Source organism: Typopeltis vanoorti, chromosome 4, assembly GCF_054136105.1.
Source record: "Typopeltis vanoorti isolate ZY-2024b chromosome 4, IOZ_Tvanoo_1.0, whole genome shotgun sequence".
NCBI classification, from domain to species: domain Eukaryota; kingdom Metazoa; phylum Arthropoda; class Arachnida; order Uropygi; family Thelyphonidae; genus Typopeltis; species Typopeltis vanoorti.
This window is the reverse complement of record NC_143552.1, coordinates 18,592,108-18,612,639: the sequence shown is the minus strand read 5'-3', so window position 1 is coordinate 18,612,639 and position 20,532 is coordinate 18,592,108. Positions and strand designations below refer to the sequence as shown.

Sequence of the window (20,532 nt, the reverse complement as noted above, 5' to 3'; positions counted from 1 at the left end):
CATAATTTGTTTCTCTCCATCCTCATCTTCAGATGAAATTTCCATTTTCTTTTCTTTCTTTTCTTCACATTGCTGCTTTTCAAGAAGCAGCAATGTGAAGAAACGAAAAATTTCCCTCACTAGCTTTCTTTTTTGGGACCCATTTTGTCACACGGTAAAAAAATTTACTCTATAAAAAAAAAGATACGCAAAATATGGTATTATTACAAATTGTACAACACTAAGACAAAGGATACAAAGAACATATCGTCACCTGAAAATAAAAGTAAAAGTTCAAAAAAAAACATTTTTTTTGAAATCAAAAAATTCGAAACCTGCAATTCTTGACTTAGTGCATTTTGCTTGTAAGGTGACGATATTAGATACAGCACTTACCGTAACATACACTGATTAGCAGCTTATAGATACAACAAATATTATACAGATGAGATTTGATTTTGCCTTTTGATGGTGAACTAACAGTGACATGCACCCGCCGATTTATTGTCTATATCAGGCATGGGAAACCTTTCCTAGTTCGGGGAACTAGGAAAGGTTTTATTGTCTATATCGCCGATTTATTGTCTATATCAGGCATGGGCAACCTTTCCTGGTCCGGCCCTTGACTCAGAATGTACATCAAGTATGTCTGTTTATGGGTACAATAAGATAATGTAAATTGATATTGAATTAAGTTTACTCAGGTATGCTTTATTGTCAGCTAGTATATATATTACTGGCAGGATATTCTAGATTGTGATTTAGCTTTAAAGGAAGAAAGTTAGAACTACGTTTAAATTAGGAAGAATTGAAAATAACAAAGAATTGTAAATGCAATTGTATATATATGTTAATGTGAATCAGACTATAAATATTCCTTTTTGAATTAAAGGTTTGTGAACAACGCATTGGACTGATTCTGTCGATGCACTAAACTAAAAATTTCGAACCTGCATAAGATAAAGTTTAGGTGATCAATAATCAAGTCATGACTAATTAAAGATATAGGTTAACACAAGCGGGGAATGCTAATGATGTCTGCTTTGTCTTTAGTTTAAAATCTTATAATCTCATACTCATTACATAGTCTAAGTGGCGCAGTCATAAAACAACTAAATTTGTTAGACTATAGAGCGTGAGAATATAGGATCTAGTAGAAATAAATAAATGGTGGCAGTCGATAGTTAAGGCAGATTACCATTCACAACAGTTATGAAGTAAAGTAAAGAAGAACAAAGACAAAGCAGAGTTGAGAAATATGTGATAGAAATACAGAACTTGTTAACAATACTTCATGACTAGAAGATTTTTTGTTATCTAAGTTTTTCAATCTTCTGATGTCCTGAAAAAGACCAGAGGAGGTATGTAGATGCATCAGGTGATAATTTGTCTGGTTATCTGTGCAAGAGTTGGATGAGAAGAATGATATCAGAAGATTCTTCTTTAAATGATATGGCAATACCATCTTCATTTTGAGACAGATGCAAGCATACATGGGGAAAAGTTTCATCCATTGCCATGATAAGGGACCAGAAGTCTTGCACAACTGCCATTCATGCTGGAAGCAAGATTTCTGCATTTGGCTTTTTCAAAATCAGATGTGAATTTTGTTAATGATTTCTTTGTACTGTTTCTTTAGCTTTCATAAGTTATAACCATTGAGATATAACCCTGAAGACCTTTCGCGTACCCCTGGGGGGTACGCAAAAGGTCTTCAGGGGTAAGTGGCAATTTTCGGCTATGCATCACTAACGCATGGAATCAATACATTTCTCAACAAATAGTGCAATTAGAGACAACTGGGATAAAAATGGCACTAACTAATGAATCACATATCCCCTCCAACAGAAACTGCTGTATAGACTCGAAGAAAACCATATGTTGCTGTGCAACATATAGTGAATGTGTTTCAGATATTATGGAATTCGGTTGAAGAGAATTATTCTTTGTCTTTGGTTCGTGCGATCTTTTGTTAATACCGCACCAATCATATGCACTTCTTCATAGCTGCTCTACATATCTCAAGTCTTGTAAATTACTGGTAAATTTTGTTTGAAATAATGGGAAAGAAGATGAAGCTATTTGAATAGATGACTTTGACGATGCATACTTGAAATTGTTCTCGATGCCTAAGTAGCGATAACGAGCAGGAACTTCTTGGTAAGTCACACCATTTGCAGTTTTTTTTCCTGAAAACTTTAGTTTCCAAAAATCCCGCATATATTTCGCACCACGATTTTTTAGCTTTAATTTTGGGAAAAAAGTGAGAGTTATATTCGAGTAAATACAGTAATTTTTTTTAGCTATCAAATTCTTAAGTATGAATCATTGGATTTATAAAAACTCACAAAAGAGAGCAGTATAGCAAATTCAAAGTAGCTGTAAGTAACAAGAAAATGTTGATATTGCATCTGGATCAAATGAAATTAATAAGGATGCGTTGTCTGACATCTCTAGAGAACCAACTAGGAAAAAGATGAAAAATCTTTGTAAGTATGATATGAATTACTGTACTTGAAATGTGGATTTTCATGGACGGGAAATGAAGAGGAACCTATTCCAAATTTTGTTCTATTAAAAATAAATCATTTTTTGTTTACATGAACATAGAAATTCAAATAACATAGACATTTACAATGAAATATTATTATTATTCGTGACACCTTTAAGGAATCCAAAGACTCATCGCGGGAGGACACTTACTATACACGCCTGTCTCCACCACTACACCGGACCTACCATCAATCATCTCCATCAAAGCTATCTATCGCCCACCACCACAAGTAGTGTTTTTTGTCTGTAAATTGCATGTGTTCTGAAATATACTTTATTTATTTATTATTTGATAAGGGGGGGGTACTTGGTAATAATGAAAATTTAAGAAGGGGTATGCGGATATCTGAAGTTTGAGAAACACTGCTCTACAGAATGGCTATAATAAATTTAGTTTAATCCTTTATCCAAGTGTGAGCAAACAAAGTTTGTGCCTGAAAGTATCTTCAGGACTGGGGTACAACACCGGCAACTCGTTGCAAAGGTGGAGCAAGCTAACATCACTCCTATCTCAGTATCTCCCATAATGCAAACACATCTCCTTGCGGATATGTATAATGTTATGCATTAAGGGAAGGGCCACTACCCAGACTAGTTTTGACCTTTATTGAGGTCTCTTCAGTGGGAGCCAGGCAGAAGCATTAGCAAGGTCATCTCTACCTATATGTTAGCTTGCGCCACCTTTGCAACGAATTGCCTAGTGTTGTACCACCTTACCCCAGTCCTGAAGATACTTTCAGGTGCAAACTTTGTTTGCTTACTCTTGGATAAAGGATTAAACTAAATTTATTATAGTCTAACCAAGTGAAAAATAAACTTTCAACATCTTTCTCTACATCCAGAGTAATTTAACAAAAAGGTGGCATACTGTTTGGCAACTCCTGTATGTAAAGATGATCTTGCTTTTTACAGAATGGCTGCTAGATACATCATCATCATTATTATTTTTTTTTTCTGGTCCTCCATGAAATCAACACATTATGAGAGGTCCATCTGCAACAGCACCAAGTCTATATCATACCTCCTTAAATCCATTTTCCATCTACACATCAACCCCTATCAAGCAGTGAATTCCATGGTCCAATCATCCTTCATGCAAAAAAGCCGCTTCTCACCCTCCTTTCACAACTTTCAGGAGGTTTCCCATTTCAGCGAACAATCTTGCTGCCACTGTTCTTCCAGGTGTGCCTGTATGGAGTCTGTATAGTGGTATGTGGTAGTGGGGGTGGAGACACTGCCAGGGCCATAATTTGCAGGGGAGTTTGGTGAAATTCAACATGTATATGTAGTAAGGAATCCATTACTGTATCGTTCCATATCCCAGGAGAAGTCAAACAAAGAAAAATAGATTATATGCAAAAGAAAACCAAACTACCAAAAACCTTCCTGTTTCACTTCACTGATGTACATAGTTTTAGGTCCAACTTCACAGAAATAGTAATGTTCATATTTTTCTCCAGTATGAAAAACTATGCATATTCCCTAATGGAAACTCAAATTTCTGGGTTTCAAACACTGTTTATCTCATTTTCACAAGTTATATTCTTTGACTCTTTTCATCTTGCAAACATTTGTGCATGTTTTTTCTGATATATCACATTATAGAGTTTTCCAACTTAGAATGTTATCTTCTTAATCTTCTTTGGCAAAAAAAATCTCTTCCTCTGCCTTGCCCTATGAAATTCATGTAGTATCCCTTTCATTCTTGTAATATCACCAACCATGAATTTTCTGATTTGCTTTCTTTAATATACATTTTTTTAGAAAATGTAGTTCAACTCTTCCAATAGTGAAATAAAGCCATTTGATGATATCTGACTGGCTTTCCTTTTCCAACTGCACTGAACCATCAGGTAGAGGTACCGGGGTATTTGCTATCATAATCTCACCTAAATTGTTCACATGCCTACTAGAATACCAGATAACCATTTTTCAATCCCTTCTTCATTAATTCTTTTATAAATATCTAAGTGTACTTAGATATTTGTCCTGTAGAAAATTAATGCTACAGTCTAATGTTCATTTTGTCTCCCCAATATTTTCTTAGCTCTCTTTCTCTTCCTACCTTTCCTTCCTGATCTAAAATATATATATATTTTATATATATATATATATATATATATTTTATATATATAAACACAGCCATCTCAAAAAAAAAAAAAATATATATTTTTTTTGAGATGGCTGTGTTTTCTTCACATGTCATTCTATCATTGCAATGCTACCCCATAGTTATAAAAAAAAAAAGGGTGGGGGGGGGGAAGAAATACTTCATCATATTTTCAAAAGTCTCCTTCATGCTTATTTCATTTCAGAGGGTTCTCATTGCCATTATGCAATAAACATGCTTTTAAGCTCATTGAATGGAGAGTCCTCAAACAAATTCTTGACTCACAAACTGTTTTTCAATTCTTTAAAAAAGGCCAAATCTGTTAAATCTTTAATCTTTCTTTATTTCTTTCTTGGTCCACTATTTCGCCTACAGTAATGAAGGTTTGCAGTTATTGCTGTGTGAGTGAAGTATATGTTGCTACTTAGTATGTGTAATCACTAGACATAACAAAAGCAGTTTGCACTTGTCTTAGAGTCTCTAACTATTAATTGTAACCTAATAATATTATGTAACTTAATGTAATGTAGCCTAATGAGGTATCTGATAATAATAATAATAAAGGCAGAGATTAAGTAATTAGAAGATGCTTGAATGCATGTCAGTACATGAACAGACTGAGTTTGTGTTACGGTATTCTTTGGTGTAAAGAAGGTTCAGGCATTAACATGCCTCTGTTAATTTTCTGACTACTGCTTTGAGACCAACAGTTACAAAAGGGCATTTAAGTGATAGTATTATTACTGATTGATTCATAAACTATTCTAAACTAATGAAAAACATATATGTATATCTCCTTTTCATTAATTGCAGATTTTTTATCATTATTATTATTCAGAACCTTGAAAAACAGTCACCTATATTAATTTTGATTAAAAAAAAATTAATTAGATGAATAGCTAAAAATTTTATTTTCTACCAGTTAAATACATTTTTGATTAACCATTCTATAAGTATTTAGAATATTAATGAGTTTATCTTTACAAATTTAATACTAAATGAAATATTTACAAACACACACTGAATTACAAATCAAGGAAATTTAACACAGAACCCCCTCCTTTTTGATTTAAATAATGAAGTTACAACACACGAGCACCATTAATGATTTGCAAAACATCCATAATCCAAATGCTGCAGTTGGCACTGCAACATATCCACACAACCAGTGCTTTCAATAGAATCTGTGATTCTTGACTTAAGATCATTGATATTTGTTACCCAGATGTACATAAGATTCTTTGATGAATCTCCCCCATGAAAGAAAAACTTAATGAGTTTCCCTGTAAAATGGGACAATCCCAGTATTTCTACTCCTCCTAGTTGACTTTTTATATTGATAAAAGTTGTAAAGATTATTTTCGGACACATTGTATATTTTAAATAGAAGGTATTGATTTACAGAGGTGAGAGTTAAATTTAATTATTGTATTTGTTTCATTTTAGCTATGTCTTCTCAAGAAGATATTGTTATTCCAAAAAGGATATCCAGGTAAAGGAATTGTAATAAAAAAAAGTTATTTTTTTTGTGTACTCAAAGAGTTCATATATTTTAATATACAAAAAATATAGATATACCTGATTTGCTTATAATTAATTTTAGTGTATCCTCTCAGATATTTTTGAATGATAGTGTAATTTCCATCCCTATTTGTGGATGAATTATTACTGTCACTACATTTTCCATAACTCCATAACTCAGTCGGTATCGATGAAGTCAGAAAGACCTGGGGTTTGATTTTTTATTATTATTATTATTTCCGTCAGCAATGTCAGGAGCCTTTATCTGGTCTCTTTTTATGAAAGCTGAGTTAGCCGGTTTCATACAGAGGTAGAGGGTTTTTCGTCTCCCAGAACATGGAAACCGGTCCCATGAACACAGAAGGATTACAGTCATGAATATTGCCCTTAGGGGATGCAGCAGAGGAGTGACGAGCCGGTTGCATTAGTTTGCCATAAGCCCCTCATTTTCCTCATTTGGGGGGGGGGGGAGGGCCTCAACCCATCCTAAGGGACAGATGAGAAGGATAGGATAGGATTTGTGGATGAATTATTACTGTCACTACATTTTTCATCCCCCAACCCCCATCATTGAATTACCAATATACTTCAAGGGGTTTTAAATAAAAAAGAGAATATCTTTTAGTTATTTTTTATATGATTCCCATCCATGAAAAGTTGTAAACCTGTACTATATTAGTACAATGGGTGGGCTAAGAATTTTTCTATTTTTTTCTTTTATTAATTTTATATCTCTATATATTTTTTGTATTTGTTTGCATAACATTGGACTTTCAAGCCACCTCAGACCTCCAGTAAAAGTTGGATAGCAGTCTCAACACTAAGAGATGAAATTCAGCTCCCACCTAAAGACAATCACAAATATCCATGTCCACAGCCTGATTTGAACCCTTATCCTTTTGGTATTGGAGACTAGATAATCACTTGGCCAACAAAGTCAGATTATGAAAGTTTATTTTTCACTTGGTTAGAGTATAATAAATTTAGTTTAATCCTTTATCCAAGTGTGAACAAACAATTCTTTTCTTCTACTCAAATTTACATTTTTTTTATTGAATAATATTTGTATATTTGAGGCTAGAGTTTACCTGAAAGCTTGCTCAACTTGCATTCTTTTTAAAACTTTTTTACATTTTTCTTTTCAGTATGATAATTCATTTTTAGCCTGTTTAAAACTAAATGGCAATCACTTCCTATTTCAAATTCCCTGCGTGCTCTTATATTTTGAACCAGTGTGAAGATGTTACTATCAATAAGAAAGTTTGCGCCTGAAAGTATCTTCAGGACTGGGGTAAGGTGGTACAACACCAGGGAACTCCTTGCAAAGGTGGAGCAAGCTACCAACACTCCTATCTCAGTATCTCCCATAATGCAAAACACATCTCCTTGCAGATATGTCTAATGTTATGCATTAAGGGAAGGGCCACAACCCAGACTAGTTTCGACCTTTATTGAGGTCTCTTCAGTGGGAGCCAGGCCCAAGTGGAGATACCAGGCAGAAGCATTAGCAGGTCATCTCTACCTATAGGAGTTGCCAAATGGTGTACCACCCTTTTTTAATAAATTACTGTGGATTTAGAGAAAGATGTTGAAAGTTTATTTTTCACTTGGTTAGAGTATAATAAATTTAGTTTAATCCTTTATCCAAGTGTGAGCAAACAAAGTTTGCGTCAGGACTGAGGTAGGGTGGTACAACACCGGGGTTGGTGTTGTACCACCTTACCACAGTCCTCCGTTCAGTAGATCTGGAAACGGAGTTTCCAGATCTACCGAACTCTGAGATCCTTGATATACTCTCATAATTTCTCAGCTTTTGAATCTGATTCTGAAACCTGTTTGACACAAACTTTGCTTCTTTTTTTTTTTTTTAAAGTTTCTCTTCCATAATTTTTCTTAGCTTCTTCTCAAGTATGCTTGCATTAATTTTACCCAAAACCCAGAATACTCATTAGGAAAATTCATCTTTAATGCTCATATTTTATTTCCCTCAGGTCCTGTGAGAGTTCAGCATCATTTCACCAGAATTCAAGCTTCTGAATTATGTAGTGTAACCTCTGTAAAACTATTATACCTTCATATTTGATCATTTATCATGAAATGTCAGCTGTCATTCTACATTTCAGTTTTCTGATGGCTTTTACTAACTCAGGTATTGATGTGTACTCCTGATTGCATTCATCTTGAATATTTTCTACCACTGTTCTCTCGCTTCTCATTTAACAGTCCTTGAAAGTATCTCCAGACATCAAAATATGTTTATTTGCATTATTTATATCTTCTTTATCATCTCTGATTTATTTGGTGCTCTTTCTTACATTTCTAAACTTAATCAATAGCCTGTAGAACATTTTGATAACTTTATAATATTCATCTTCTATATTCTCATGAATGTGTTCCCTTGACTTTTTATATAGCTACTTTTAAACACGATTAGCTTTCTCACATTTTTGTCTCTATTTTCTTAGGGTGCCTGCTGATTTACTTACTTTGGAACTTGCAATACACTGTAATCTTTCCCAGGATTGCCTGTTGAACTTCTTAAGACCATCATTAAATTCTGATCTTTTATTATATTTTTTTATTGTCTTTGCAAACAACTTTATGACATGCTTCCCTAGCTGAATTAATTAGTTTTAACTGTTCATTTCTTCTACTCAAATTTTCATTTTTTTTATTGAATAATATTTGTATATTTGAGGCTAGAGTTTACCTGAAAGCTTGCTCAACTTGCATTCTTTTTAAAACTTTTTTACATTTTTCTTTTCAGTATGATAATTTCTTTTTTTAGCCTGTTTCAAACTAAATGGCAATCACTTCTTATTTCAAATTCCCTGCGTGCTCTTATATTTTGAACCAGTGTGAAGATGTTACTATCAATAAGATAGACAGTAAGACATCATTTCTTATGGATTTTCTCCATGTGAATTTGTTCACATCTTTATATTGGAACATGGTGTTAGTTATAACTAGTTTGCTATTTATATATCATTTACTATCATCAGCTGTTCCAGTTATTTTCGAAATCTGTCAGCTGAGTTATATATGTTACTATGTAAAGAGATTGTTTTACACTGAATGTTATTAGACAAGAGTTCTTTCCAATTGGTGCAATGACTTTTAACTCTATTTCTTTTAGAATTCAGAAAATTGACTTGAGTACCAAATAAAAAATATATACATTTAATTAAAACTAAAACATTATATACATTTAAATAAAATTATAAATAACTACAAAATTAATTGGATCCAAGGCCTTCAAAGTAAGTCGACACTTTACAGATTTTCTTATTCTAAAAAATTAAAATCATTCGTTCTCCGACTCATTCTATTACTGGATTGTTTAACATATACTTAATCACATCTACCAGACTAAACATCTTGTTTTCACAACAACAAAATGTTCATCAGAGTCAATTTCCTTGTTAGGCCCTTTCCGAAAATATAAAATTTATTTATTCTTTTCCATGGGATCCTCCTTTATCTTGCCTATGTAGCATACAGTGTTATTCCTCCTGTCTCACTCAGTGAAGTGTAAATATTCTTACCTTTTACAGTCAGTTTGATGCACAAATTACCAATTTTTGTACCAGAGAAAGAAATTTCTTCTGCTACTTGATAAGCAACATATCTGAGTAGAGCTCTTCATGTTAAGCCACTTTACAGTTTAAAATTTTGCTAATTCCGTCACTTCCATCCAGTAGAATAACAAAAAGAATATACTATCCTATAGATAGAAGACAAAACTATCTGTTCAGCATTTCGTCAAACATTGAATTAGAACATCAACTTCAATATCTTATTTTATTTACTAAACACTTGTTGGCAGGCCTCTTTCAGTTTAAGATTCACTATGCTACAATTCCTTTATGGATTCTTCTATTAATAATCTCCTGACTGTACATCTTCTTAAAAACTTCCTAAGAACAAATTCTTTGGTTGCTGTTTTCAAATTTTCATTCTCTCTCTCTACTTGTTTTATCTCATTACTCTAATACTGAACGCTCCTTCTATCAGCTATCAATCACCTATCAATCTCCTTGACAAGCATGCGCACACACTTCATGTAATGGCTGACACAATATCTTCATTAGCACAATCAGAATGTCTCCACAAAGAACAAAAGATTTCTTCACACTTAACAGATATGAATTACAATAAAGAAGACTGAAATTATTACAAACTATAAGAATCTAGCAAATACATCAATTTTTAAATGCTTTACATTTCATTTTCACAATAACATCAAAAATGGGCACATCACAAGTTCCGATCATATGTGTTACAAAAGCAAAACTAATAATATACTAACAGAGAAAAAATTGTAAAAACATTCATAATTGAAAATTATGATTATTTTTACAAGTCCATGTCCTGAACAGAAATTCAGCAGGTTCTATTACTTGCTTTGACCTTTTCTTCAAATTTTCTCAATCTATGTGTCTATTAATTTCCTACTCTGCTATTTAGATCTCCAACAAGGACCAGCATTTCCATTCTTTGTCAGCTGCCTTCTCTAATAATTTGGAAAATTTTTTCACTACTTCCTAAGTAGAACCTTCTATGGGCCATAGCATAAATACATCTCATTGTCCAATTCCCCATTATGACATTTGTACACATTACTCTTTTTGAATATAATAAATTTAATTTAATCCTTTATCCAAGTGTGAGCAAACAAAGTTTGTGCCTGAAAGTATCTTCAGGACTGGGGTAAGGTGGTGCAACACCAGCGCAACTTCTTGCAAAGGTGGAGCAAGCTACTAACACTCCTATCTCAGTATCTCCCATAATGCAAAACACATCTCCTTGTGGATATGTCTAATATTATGCATTAAGGGAAGGGCCACTACCCAGACTAGTTTTGACCTTTATTGAGGTCTCTTCAGTGGGAGCCAAGCCCAAGTGGAGATATCAGCCAGAAGCATCAGCAAGGTCATCTCTACCTATAGGAGTTGCCAAATTGTGTGCCACCTTTTTAATAAATTACTCTGGATTTAGAGAAAGATGTTGAAAGTTTATTTTTCACTTGGTTAGAATATAATAAATTTATTTTAATCCTTTATCCAAGTGTGAGCAAACAAAGTTTGCACCTGAAAGTATCTTCAGGACTGGGGTAAGGTGGTGCAACACCAGGGCGACTCCTTACAAAGGTGGAGCAAGCTACTAACACTCCTATCTCAGTATCTCCCATAATGCAAAACACATCTCCTTGTGGATATATCTAATGTTATGCATTAAGGGATCGTCCTGGTGTTTAAAAATTTATCATCATCATCATCATCATCAAATTCCTGCCATGTACCCTCAAGGGGTGTACAGGATATGACAGTACTACATGAAAAAATTACATCATTACTAACTTCCTATCTACAATTTTCCTCCAAATCAGTCTGTTACTTGTCAAGACTCCAACATTATCAGATCTTATATTTCTATCATCTAAGGCACTTTGTACCGTATCAATCCACCTATATCTTGGTCTTCCTCTGGGTCGTTTTCCTGCCAACCTGGCAGAGAACACTTGTTTTGCTAATCTTTCCTCTCCCATTCTATTTAAGTGACCATACCATCTGAGATTAGCTCTGCTAATGCATTCCTGGATGCTGACAATGTCAAGTTCTTTCCTAATATCCTCATTTTTAATATGATATTGCCATTGATGCCATCTGTTCACGCCTCTAATCTTTCTCAGGACTCTCATATCTGCGGTCTCTAGTCTTTGGTCAAGTGTTTTACTTCTGACCCAGCTCTCAGATCCATAAGTTAAAATTGGTTTGAACACAGTCTTGTATACAGCTAATTTAGTGTTCCGACTAATTTCTCTCTTTTTCCATATGAATTTATTCAATTGACTTCCCACGATACCAGCTTTGCTGATTCTGTTGTCTATTTCTATATTTAGTTTACCATCTTCAGTAAAAATTGTGCCTAAGTAGCTGAAATGTTTTACTTGTTCCACAGGTTCTCCATTCACAACACAGTTGACATTTTCAATGATTCTGCCTATTTTCATTGTCTTTGTCTTTTTATTGCTGACTTTCATACCATATCTATTACAACAGCTATTCAATTTAGTCAGAGAATCTTGCAGACTTGTAGCGGATTTATTTAGAAGTTAAGGAATAAACTAAATTTATTATATTCTAACCAAGTGAAAAATAAACTTTCAACATCTTTCTCTAAATCCAGAGTAATTTATTAAAAAGGTGCACACCATTTGGCAACTCCTATAGGTAGAGATGACCTTGCTGATGCTTCTGGCTGATATCTCCACTTGGGCTTGGCTCCCACTGAAGAGACCTCAATAAAGGTTGAAACTAGTCTGGGTAGTGGCCCCTCCCTTAATGCATAACATTAGACATATCCGCAAGGAGATGTGTTTTGCATTATGGGAGATACTGAGATAGGAGTGTTAGTAGTTTGCTCCACCTTTGTAAGGAGTTGTCCTGGTGTTGCACCACCTTACCCCAGTCCTGAAGATACTTTCAGGCGCAAACTTTGTTTGCTCACACTTGGATAAAGGATTAAACTAAATTTATTATATTCTAACCAAGTGAAAAATAAACTTTCAAAATACTCTTTTTGAAATTACCTGTCATTCAAAAAGTTGATTCTTGTTTAGTGTTGAATGCTATATCTGCTTATTCCTTTCCTGATCACTCTTATCTGATTATAACATCTGATATTTATTATTTAATAAATATAAGATATAGGGGTCACTTAAGGGTCAAAGCCAAATAACTGGGAGGAGACCTCCACATCCTTTCAGGAATGTAGAGAACCAACTCAGGGCTTCTGACCTAATATCTAATCCTCACCTTCATGTGGTGCGCCCTGTTAGTAGATATCTACTAACACTCAGTAGAGAAATTCCTCTATAATTCTCACATTCAGCTTTAATCCCTTTTTAATAGATGGGCACTATGAACGCTACTCCAATCATCTGAAATTTGACCCTCTGACCAGGCCTTCTGAATTATGCAATGTAGCCACTGTAAAACTTTTTTACCTCCATATTTTAGTGTTTCTGGTCAAATATCATCTACTCTAGCTGCCTTTCCACATTTCAGGTTTTGTGAGAGCTTTTTCTGCTTCAAATATAGATATATATGTGCCTGTTGAGTGTTTTCTACCACCATGTTGTTACTGCTGATTTCATTTAGCAGTCTTTCAAAGTAATTACTTCATACATCAATATATAATTACTTCATACATCATAATAATAATTATTATTATTATTGTACGGACACCTTCATGGAGTCTGAAGACTCATCATGGGATGAGTCTTTCAAAATCTATCTTACCTCTGCTTCAACCCATTAACAGACAAAGTACTTACAACTGACTATGGCAACCCATTCCACTTATTCCCAACTCTCCAAGCAAAAAATCTAATTCTCACATGCCTACTAACCACACCTTCAACTTCCAGGGATGACCCCTTGTTCTGGCCTTTCCAGCCAAGTGTTGAAACATTTCCCCTGCATCAATCCTATAAAACCCTTTAAGCAACTTAAATGTTTCTATCATATCTGATCTTTTTCTCCTATCAACCAACTTCTGCAATCCACAATTTATAATCATAGGGATCATTCCTCAGACTACTCACCATCTTGGTTGCTTGCCTCTGAATCTTCTCCACTGCTTCTTCATTCTCAAGAAACCCAGGAGACCAGACTTGAGCACAGCGATTCAGATATGGATGTATCAAGGCCTTATAACAGGAATAACTTCCTTATCTCTACTTGTTAATGTGTTCTTCAATAGCCAAGTAATCTTATGCAGCTTTAGTAATATGTCCTCTAAACTTTAACTCTCTGTCTACCACCAACCCTTAATCTCTAGCTTCATCTATTTCCTAGAGTATGGTACCATCAATGTGATAGACAGCTTGTAATCTATTATCCCAAAATGCATAACTTTACATTTCTTCACATTAAACTGACACCCATTATCTTGTCCCCCATACTGACAGCCTATTTAAATTCTCCCTTAAGCTCTCCACGTCGCCTTGAATAACCATTACTTTACCTAATTTCACATCATCAGCAAAGAACTGAATATTTCCATTCAGGTTATTTCTTATATCATTTATGTACAAATTAAACAGAAACTCGTATAGGTAAATATGACTTCTCCATTACTTCCACCTTAGTATCACCACCTCTGGGTCTGGCTTCCACTGACGAGACCTCAATAAGGGTTGAAACCGGTCTGGGTAGTGGCCCTTCTCTTAATGCATAGCATTGTACATGTCTGCAAGGAGATGTGCTTTGTATTATGGGAGATACCAAGACAAGTGATTGGAGCTTGGTCCACCTTTACCACGAGTTGCCTCAGTCCTGAAGATACTTAGGTGCAAACTTTGTTTGCTTACACTTGGATAAAGGATTAAACTAAATTTATTATAGTCTAACCAAGTGGGAAAAAAACTTCCAACATCTTTCTCTAAATCCAGAGTAATTTAATAATAAGGTGAGACACCTTTTTTGGCAACTCATATAGGTAAATATGACTTTTCCATTACTTCCACCTTAGTATCTCTGGGTCTGGCTCCCACTGATGAGACCTCAATAAAGGTCAAAACCGGGGTAGTGGCCCTTCCATTAATGTATTGCATTATACATGTCTGCTAGATGTGCGTTGCATTATGGGAGATACTAAGACAAGTGATGAGAGCTTGGTCCACCTTTACCACGAGTTGCCTCAGTCCTGAAGATACTTCAGGTGCAAACTTTGTTTGCTTACACTTGGATAAAGGATTAAACTAAATTTATTATAGTCTAACCAAGTGGGGAAAAAAAAAACTTCCAACTAAACAGAAATGGTCCTAGCACTGAACCTTGCAGCACACCACTATTCACCTGATTTCGCCTCGATCTGCTTCTCCACATATCACTTTTTGATATCTGTCAAGCCACCACCCTCTTATCCACTTAACCAGTGTCATATCTATTTCTATTTGTTCTAATTTGCTTAACAGAGTTCTATGTGGCATTCTGTCAAATTCCTTTGCAAAATCTAGCAGAATCATTTCCTTTATCCAACTCAGCTTTTATGCTATTATAAAAAGTTAGTAAATTAGTAAGGCATGACCTATCATTCACAAGGCCATGTTGCCCCTCATAGAGTATCATATTTTTATCCACCCATTTTTGAATTCTCTTTTTTTGACCAATTTTTCCAGTACTTTTACCACCACGCCTGAGATACTGATTGGTATATAATTTGCTATTGCAGTCTTAGAATCTCCCATATGCAAGGGAATTATTTTGCCCTCTTTCCACTCCCTTGGAACTCTACTGAGACATATATTAAAGAGCCTAGTCAGAGGCATTGCCATTTCCTTTGCACATTCTTGCAAAACCTGAGCCGATATTCCATCTAATCATGCAGTTGTATTTACATTGAGATTCTGCAATATTCTAAGAACCTTCACTTCATCCTCTTGTGTTCCCACATTAGTATCTGTCACATATGTTAAAGCAGTAACCTCATTAGGATGATGTACCCTTAATTATACCCTAAATTAAATAAGCATAATAATGGACTCTAAAGAAAGAAAATCAAGTTATTTTTTATCTTATGAAATGTATTATCAAGTTTTGTGATTTTCATGATATTCGGGCGGTCTGACAATATCCTAGTTCTTGAAACCACCCTTTGAAACCTAGTTGGAATATAACTGGATATCTAGTCTCTTCAGTGGATTCTTTGCATCAAATTGATATCATGCTCACTGGACCCAATTGTTCGTTTGGTAAGAATACTAAGGTCACACATAGACAGTTGAAGTTAATTAAGACTGATTAAATTACAAATATTTCAGGTATCACGAACCATCATCAGTGTATTATAGTCGGATATTAAAAATTACAACATTTAAGTGGAGAATGGGATCTCTCTTTGTATGCGGTTGCTAGACTGCTAAGTAAAAACCACTAATATTATTATCAAATGATGTGTGTGTGTGTGTGTGTGTGCATGTGATTTAAAAAAATATAAAACAAAACAAAAACCATTATATAATATTAAACTATATAGTTCTTAATAATAAATAACTAGATTTTGGCATTAAAAGTTCATGAAGGCTGAGATTTGAGTGATATAGGACTTCATAGGCATAGGGTTAACCACCTTTTCCTCAGCTTGTGGTTATGTAATCCAAGGATACCTGGAAGATCATGGCTGCTTAAGTACCTGTTAGAACCACTAATGATGATAAGGACTTCCGAAGTTTCTTTAAAGAGAAGCTCATATTTATAGGAATATCTGTGTAGTAATGTGGTGTCCTTCCAAAGGATCACTTGACTATTATTAGTAATCCCATGTTCTATTAGATTCGATTTGTTGTTGGAGGTTAGAATTGATATTCAGAAATAACAAATAAGCTTGTTTGTCCAAAATAGAATGACTGGCAGTTGCATGGGACTGAGGTAGCAGTAGAGGTGGAATTTGATCTTTTAGAGATATCATAAGAGCTTTTTGAATTAATAAGCTTAAAAGTTGTTTCTATCTTAACGGTGTATATTAGAACACAGAAAAATAAGTAAATAATTAATTTATTAACTTATTGTTGATATTTCGCTGGTGATATAACCAGCATCTTCAGAGTACAAAACACAGTTTGTCACAATCCGCAAGACTATAACAACATGGTGTAATCAATGGATTAGTTAAACAAAATTATAGCAGCAACACAAAGACTAGAGTCCTGATTTTGGCACCCTCTATCTGGGGAAAAAAAAATGCAGCTATCACATAAGACTAGAGTCCTAAACAGAGAAAAAACCAGTACTAGTTTTTTCTTAAGATGATTGTCTCCCAGATTTTAGGCAAATTTATACAGCCATATTTGTTAAGATTTGGAGTGTGTTTCAGGGCTTCTGTTGCCTCTAAGAACAATCTCTCTGACTTGTAAGAGCTTCTGTGCAGTACTTTTGTGTTCTTCCAGTTGATCCTGTGTGCAGGGGTATCCAGAGCATGGTCTGCTAGGCCCGACTTGCCATAGTGATAATGCCGGACGTATCTTTTGTGTTCGCTGATGTGGATGTTCACAGTTCTTCCTGTTTGACCGTAGTAGGCCTGATTACATGAGCAGGGTACTTCGTAGACTCCTGGATGTGATAGAGGGGGAATGCTGTCCTTGGGTGAGCGGATAAGGGTTGCTAATTTGCCACACGGTCTGAATGTGGTGTGTAGTTCATGTTTATTAAGAATTCTTGCAATCTTTTCGGACGTGCCTTTAATGTATGGGATGGTGACTGTTTTGTTGTAGTTCTCTGTGGTGGATAGTGGGAGGGGTTTCTTAGGGGCATTTAGTATTTTGTTTATCTTATTGGGATTATAGCCAAGAAGGTGTGGTGTAAGTGAGCCAGTTCAGCAGCAAGAGCATTATCATTGGAACAGATTGCTCTCACTCTGTGGGTTAACGTTTTTAAAATGCCATATTGTTAACCTCCCAAACGGCTAGGATGTCTATAGACGTCCAACTGAATCTGGATATGTTTCAGCCCACCTGTTTAAAGAACCTGGATAAGAAGTGCAATTTGACTGTCATGTCAATTAGAAAGTGTGATAAACCCTCACGCTAAAGAGAACGGTTAATCGGATTATCTCGCGTTTGTAGCTGCCTCTCAGTTGCCTATAACAAGAAACGTACTTCCTTGTTCCATGCTGGTCAACTGGATTTTAGTTATATAGGATAGACTAAAAATAGAGAAATTATTTATATTTTTGTTTTCTCTTTTTATTGTACAATATAATTTTAATGTCTGGACAAAATAAAGATCTTATATAATTTGTTCACTTAAAAATATTTAAGTGAACAAAGCCTTACCTTGAAGAACCAATTTAATTTTTTATTTTTTTGCGCTAATTTTTTTCTAATCGCTTACTAGACAAAAGATTTTTCTTTGTCCTCGAAGAAATTAATTCACGATAATTATTTGAAATATTCTTTTAAAAAAAGAAAAGAAAACCGGCTGCATATGTTCCAGTTTATATTATTTTTATTTTTGTACAAAACCTTCAAAATCGAATAACACTTCACAGATTTCCATTAGGACATGCTTGAGCAACCTTGCTTTATAGAGAATAACATGAAATCTTTAATCATATTACTAAATTTTTTCTTCATGTTGTATAGTGATCTACTGTTCTTTGTACTGTTCTTTGTACTTTTCACTTTCTTGGTTTCCTTGTATAATTGGTCATTACAAAATGAAATTAACAGTTATGATTTGAATTTATATTTTTTGCATATTTTAGATATTTTATTCTAAAATAATTCTAAAATTTATTCTAAAACAAGAACAGAAAGAAAAATTGAAACATTTGTTTATAAAACTAGACTATTGAATGACACAAATGTACAATGGCTATATGAACAAAGAATTAACCAGTATCTAGATAAAATAAAATAAAATGAAGAAATAGAAATAGAATGGCTTAATATAAAAACGATACTAAATGCAGCAGCAAATGAAAGCTTAGGAAAGACCAAAAAATTCAATAAAAGAAAAAAACTGAATATCTGGGATGATACAATCAAAGAAATAATCAAAAAGAAAAAAGAAGCCTATCACAAATGGTTAAGCAGTAAAAGATTAGAAGATGAAATAGAATATAAAAGAATAAGAGCCATAGCTAAAAGAGAAGTCAGAAAAAGACAGAGAGAATCATGGAATAAATTTGTTTCTAATTTAGAACATGATTTATATAAAATAAGACCCAATGTATATAAGATTTTGAAACACCTAAATGCAGATACCAAAGAAAACATAAAATTAAACACTGAATTGAAATTAGAAGAATTTCTAAATTACTACACAGAACTGTGGGCAGACAAATATTTTAAAAAAGATAACTGGCAAACAATTAACGAAAATGAAAAGGAAATAACTGAAGAAGAATTAGAGATCAGCCTGAAAGAAACAAGAAACAGAAAATCACCTGGAGAAGATAAGCTAGGTTCAGAACTATATAAATATGCAGGAACAAGATTCAAAGGAAGACTCTTATTATTTTTAAATAAAATTTACTCAACTGGTATCCCCCCAATAGAATGGAAAAAAGCAATTGTGATTCCTATCTTTAAGAAAGGTAATAGAGATGACCCTAAAAACTATAGAGGTATCAGTATACTAAATTCATGTTACAAAATATATAGCAGAATCTTAAATAACAAACTAATGAAATATTCCGAAAACTTTATTCTAGAGGTACAAAATGGATTTAGAAAAGGACGATCATGTATAGACCCAGCCTTCTGCCTAAAATTAATAATAGAGAAAGGAAGAGAATATAATTTAGAAACACACATTGCATTTATTGACTTTGTAAAAGCATTTGACAAAGTTAAAAGAAACATATTATTTAACATATTAAAAGAAAGACAAATACCAAATAATATCCTAAAAGCTATCACAAGTATATATGAAAATAATCAAATACAAATAAGATTAAATCACAAGCTATCATATACAAGAGAGATAAACCAAGGGGTCCGACAGGGATGTCCCCTCTCAGCAACTCTTTTTAATATCTACTTAAATGAAATAATAATAAAATGGAGTAAAAATTTACATCAAGGAATTAAACTTTCACCTACAGTTAACTTAAACACTCTCCTCTTTGCAGACGACCAAATAATAATTACAAATTCTGAAGATAACTTACAGAAAGCTATTTTAAACCTAAATGAGATATCCTAAGATTATGATATGATAATATCAACGGAAAAATCAAAAACTATGGCCTTTAAAGGATAAGATCCAGCAAGAACTAAAATAGTATTAGATAACAAGATCTTAGAACAGGTGAATTCATTTAACTACCTAGGATGTATGATCACTTATGAAAATGAAAAAGATATAAACATAAAAATTGCAAAATATTTAAAAATAACAGGAGTAACTAACTCTATATTTAAACCAAACCTAGTTCAAAAACAAACCAGGCTAAAAGTATACAATACATTAGCCCTACCGGTCTTAATGTATGGAAGCGAAATCTGGACAATAAAACAAAAAGACAAACAAAGATTAACAACAGCAGAAATGAAGTTTATGAGAAAAACTGCAAAGTATACCCTATTTGATCACAAAAGAAACGAAGATATTATGAAAGAATTAAACCAAGAACCAGTAATTGAAAAAATTAAAAAATATAAACATAGATGGATGGAACATGTTCAAAGAATGAAAACAGAAAGATTACCAAAACAAGCCATTAGGAAAAAGAAAACCAGGATGTCCTCTTAAACGATTCAACGATGACTTTTATCCCCCCCCCCCAAAAAAAAGAAGATTATGAAACGCATATGCACCTTTTCTTTGAAAACAATTCAAATCCTCTTTTTCAAGATA

General features: G+C 33.8%; 1 protein-coding gene across 1 annotated transcript in view; it reads left to right on the top strand.

The window, feature by feature from the left end:
* LOC150107137 (small ribosomal subunit protein mS39-like) overlaps positions 1-20,532 on the top strand; it is an 82,716-nt gene that overhangs the window by 53,680 nt on the left and 8,504 nt on the right. The window contains exon 3 of the mRNA XM_090391633.1: positions 6,089-6,134. Within this exon, the coding sequence (XP_090247759.1) occupies positions 6,089-6,134 (46 nt within the window). The remainder of the gene's footprint in view (positions 1-6,088; positions 6,135-20,532) is intronic.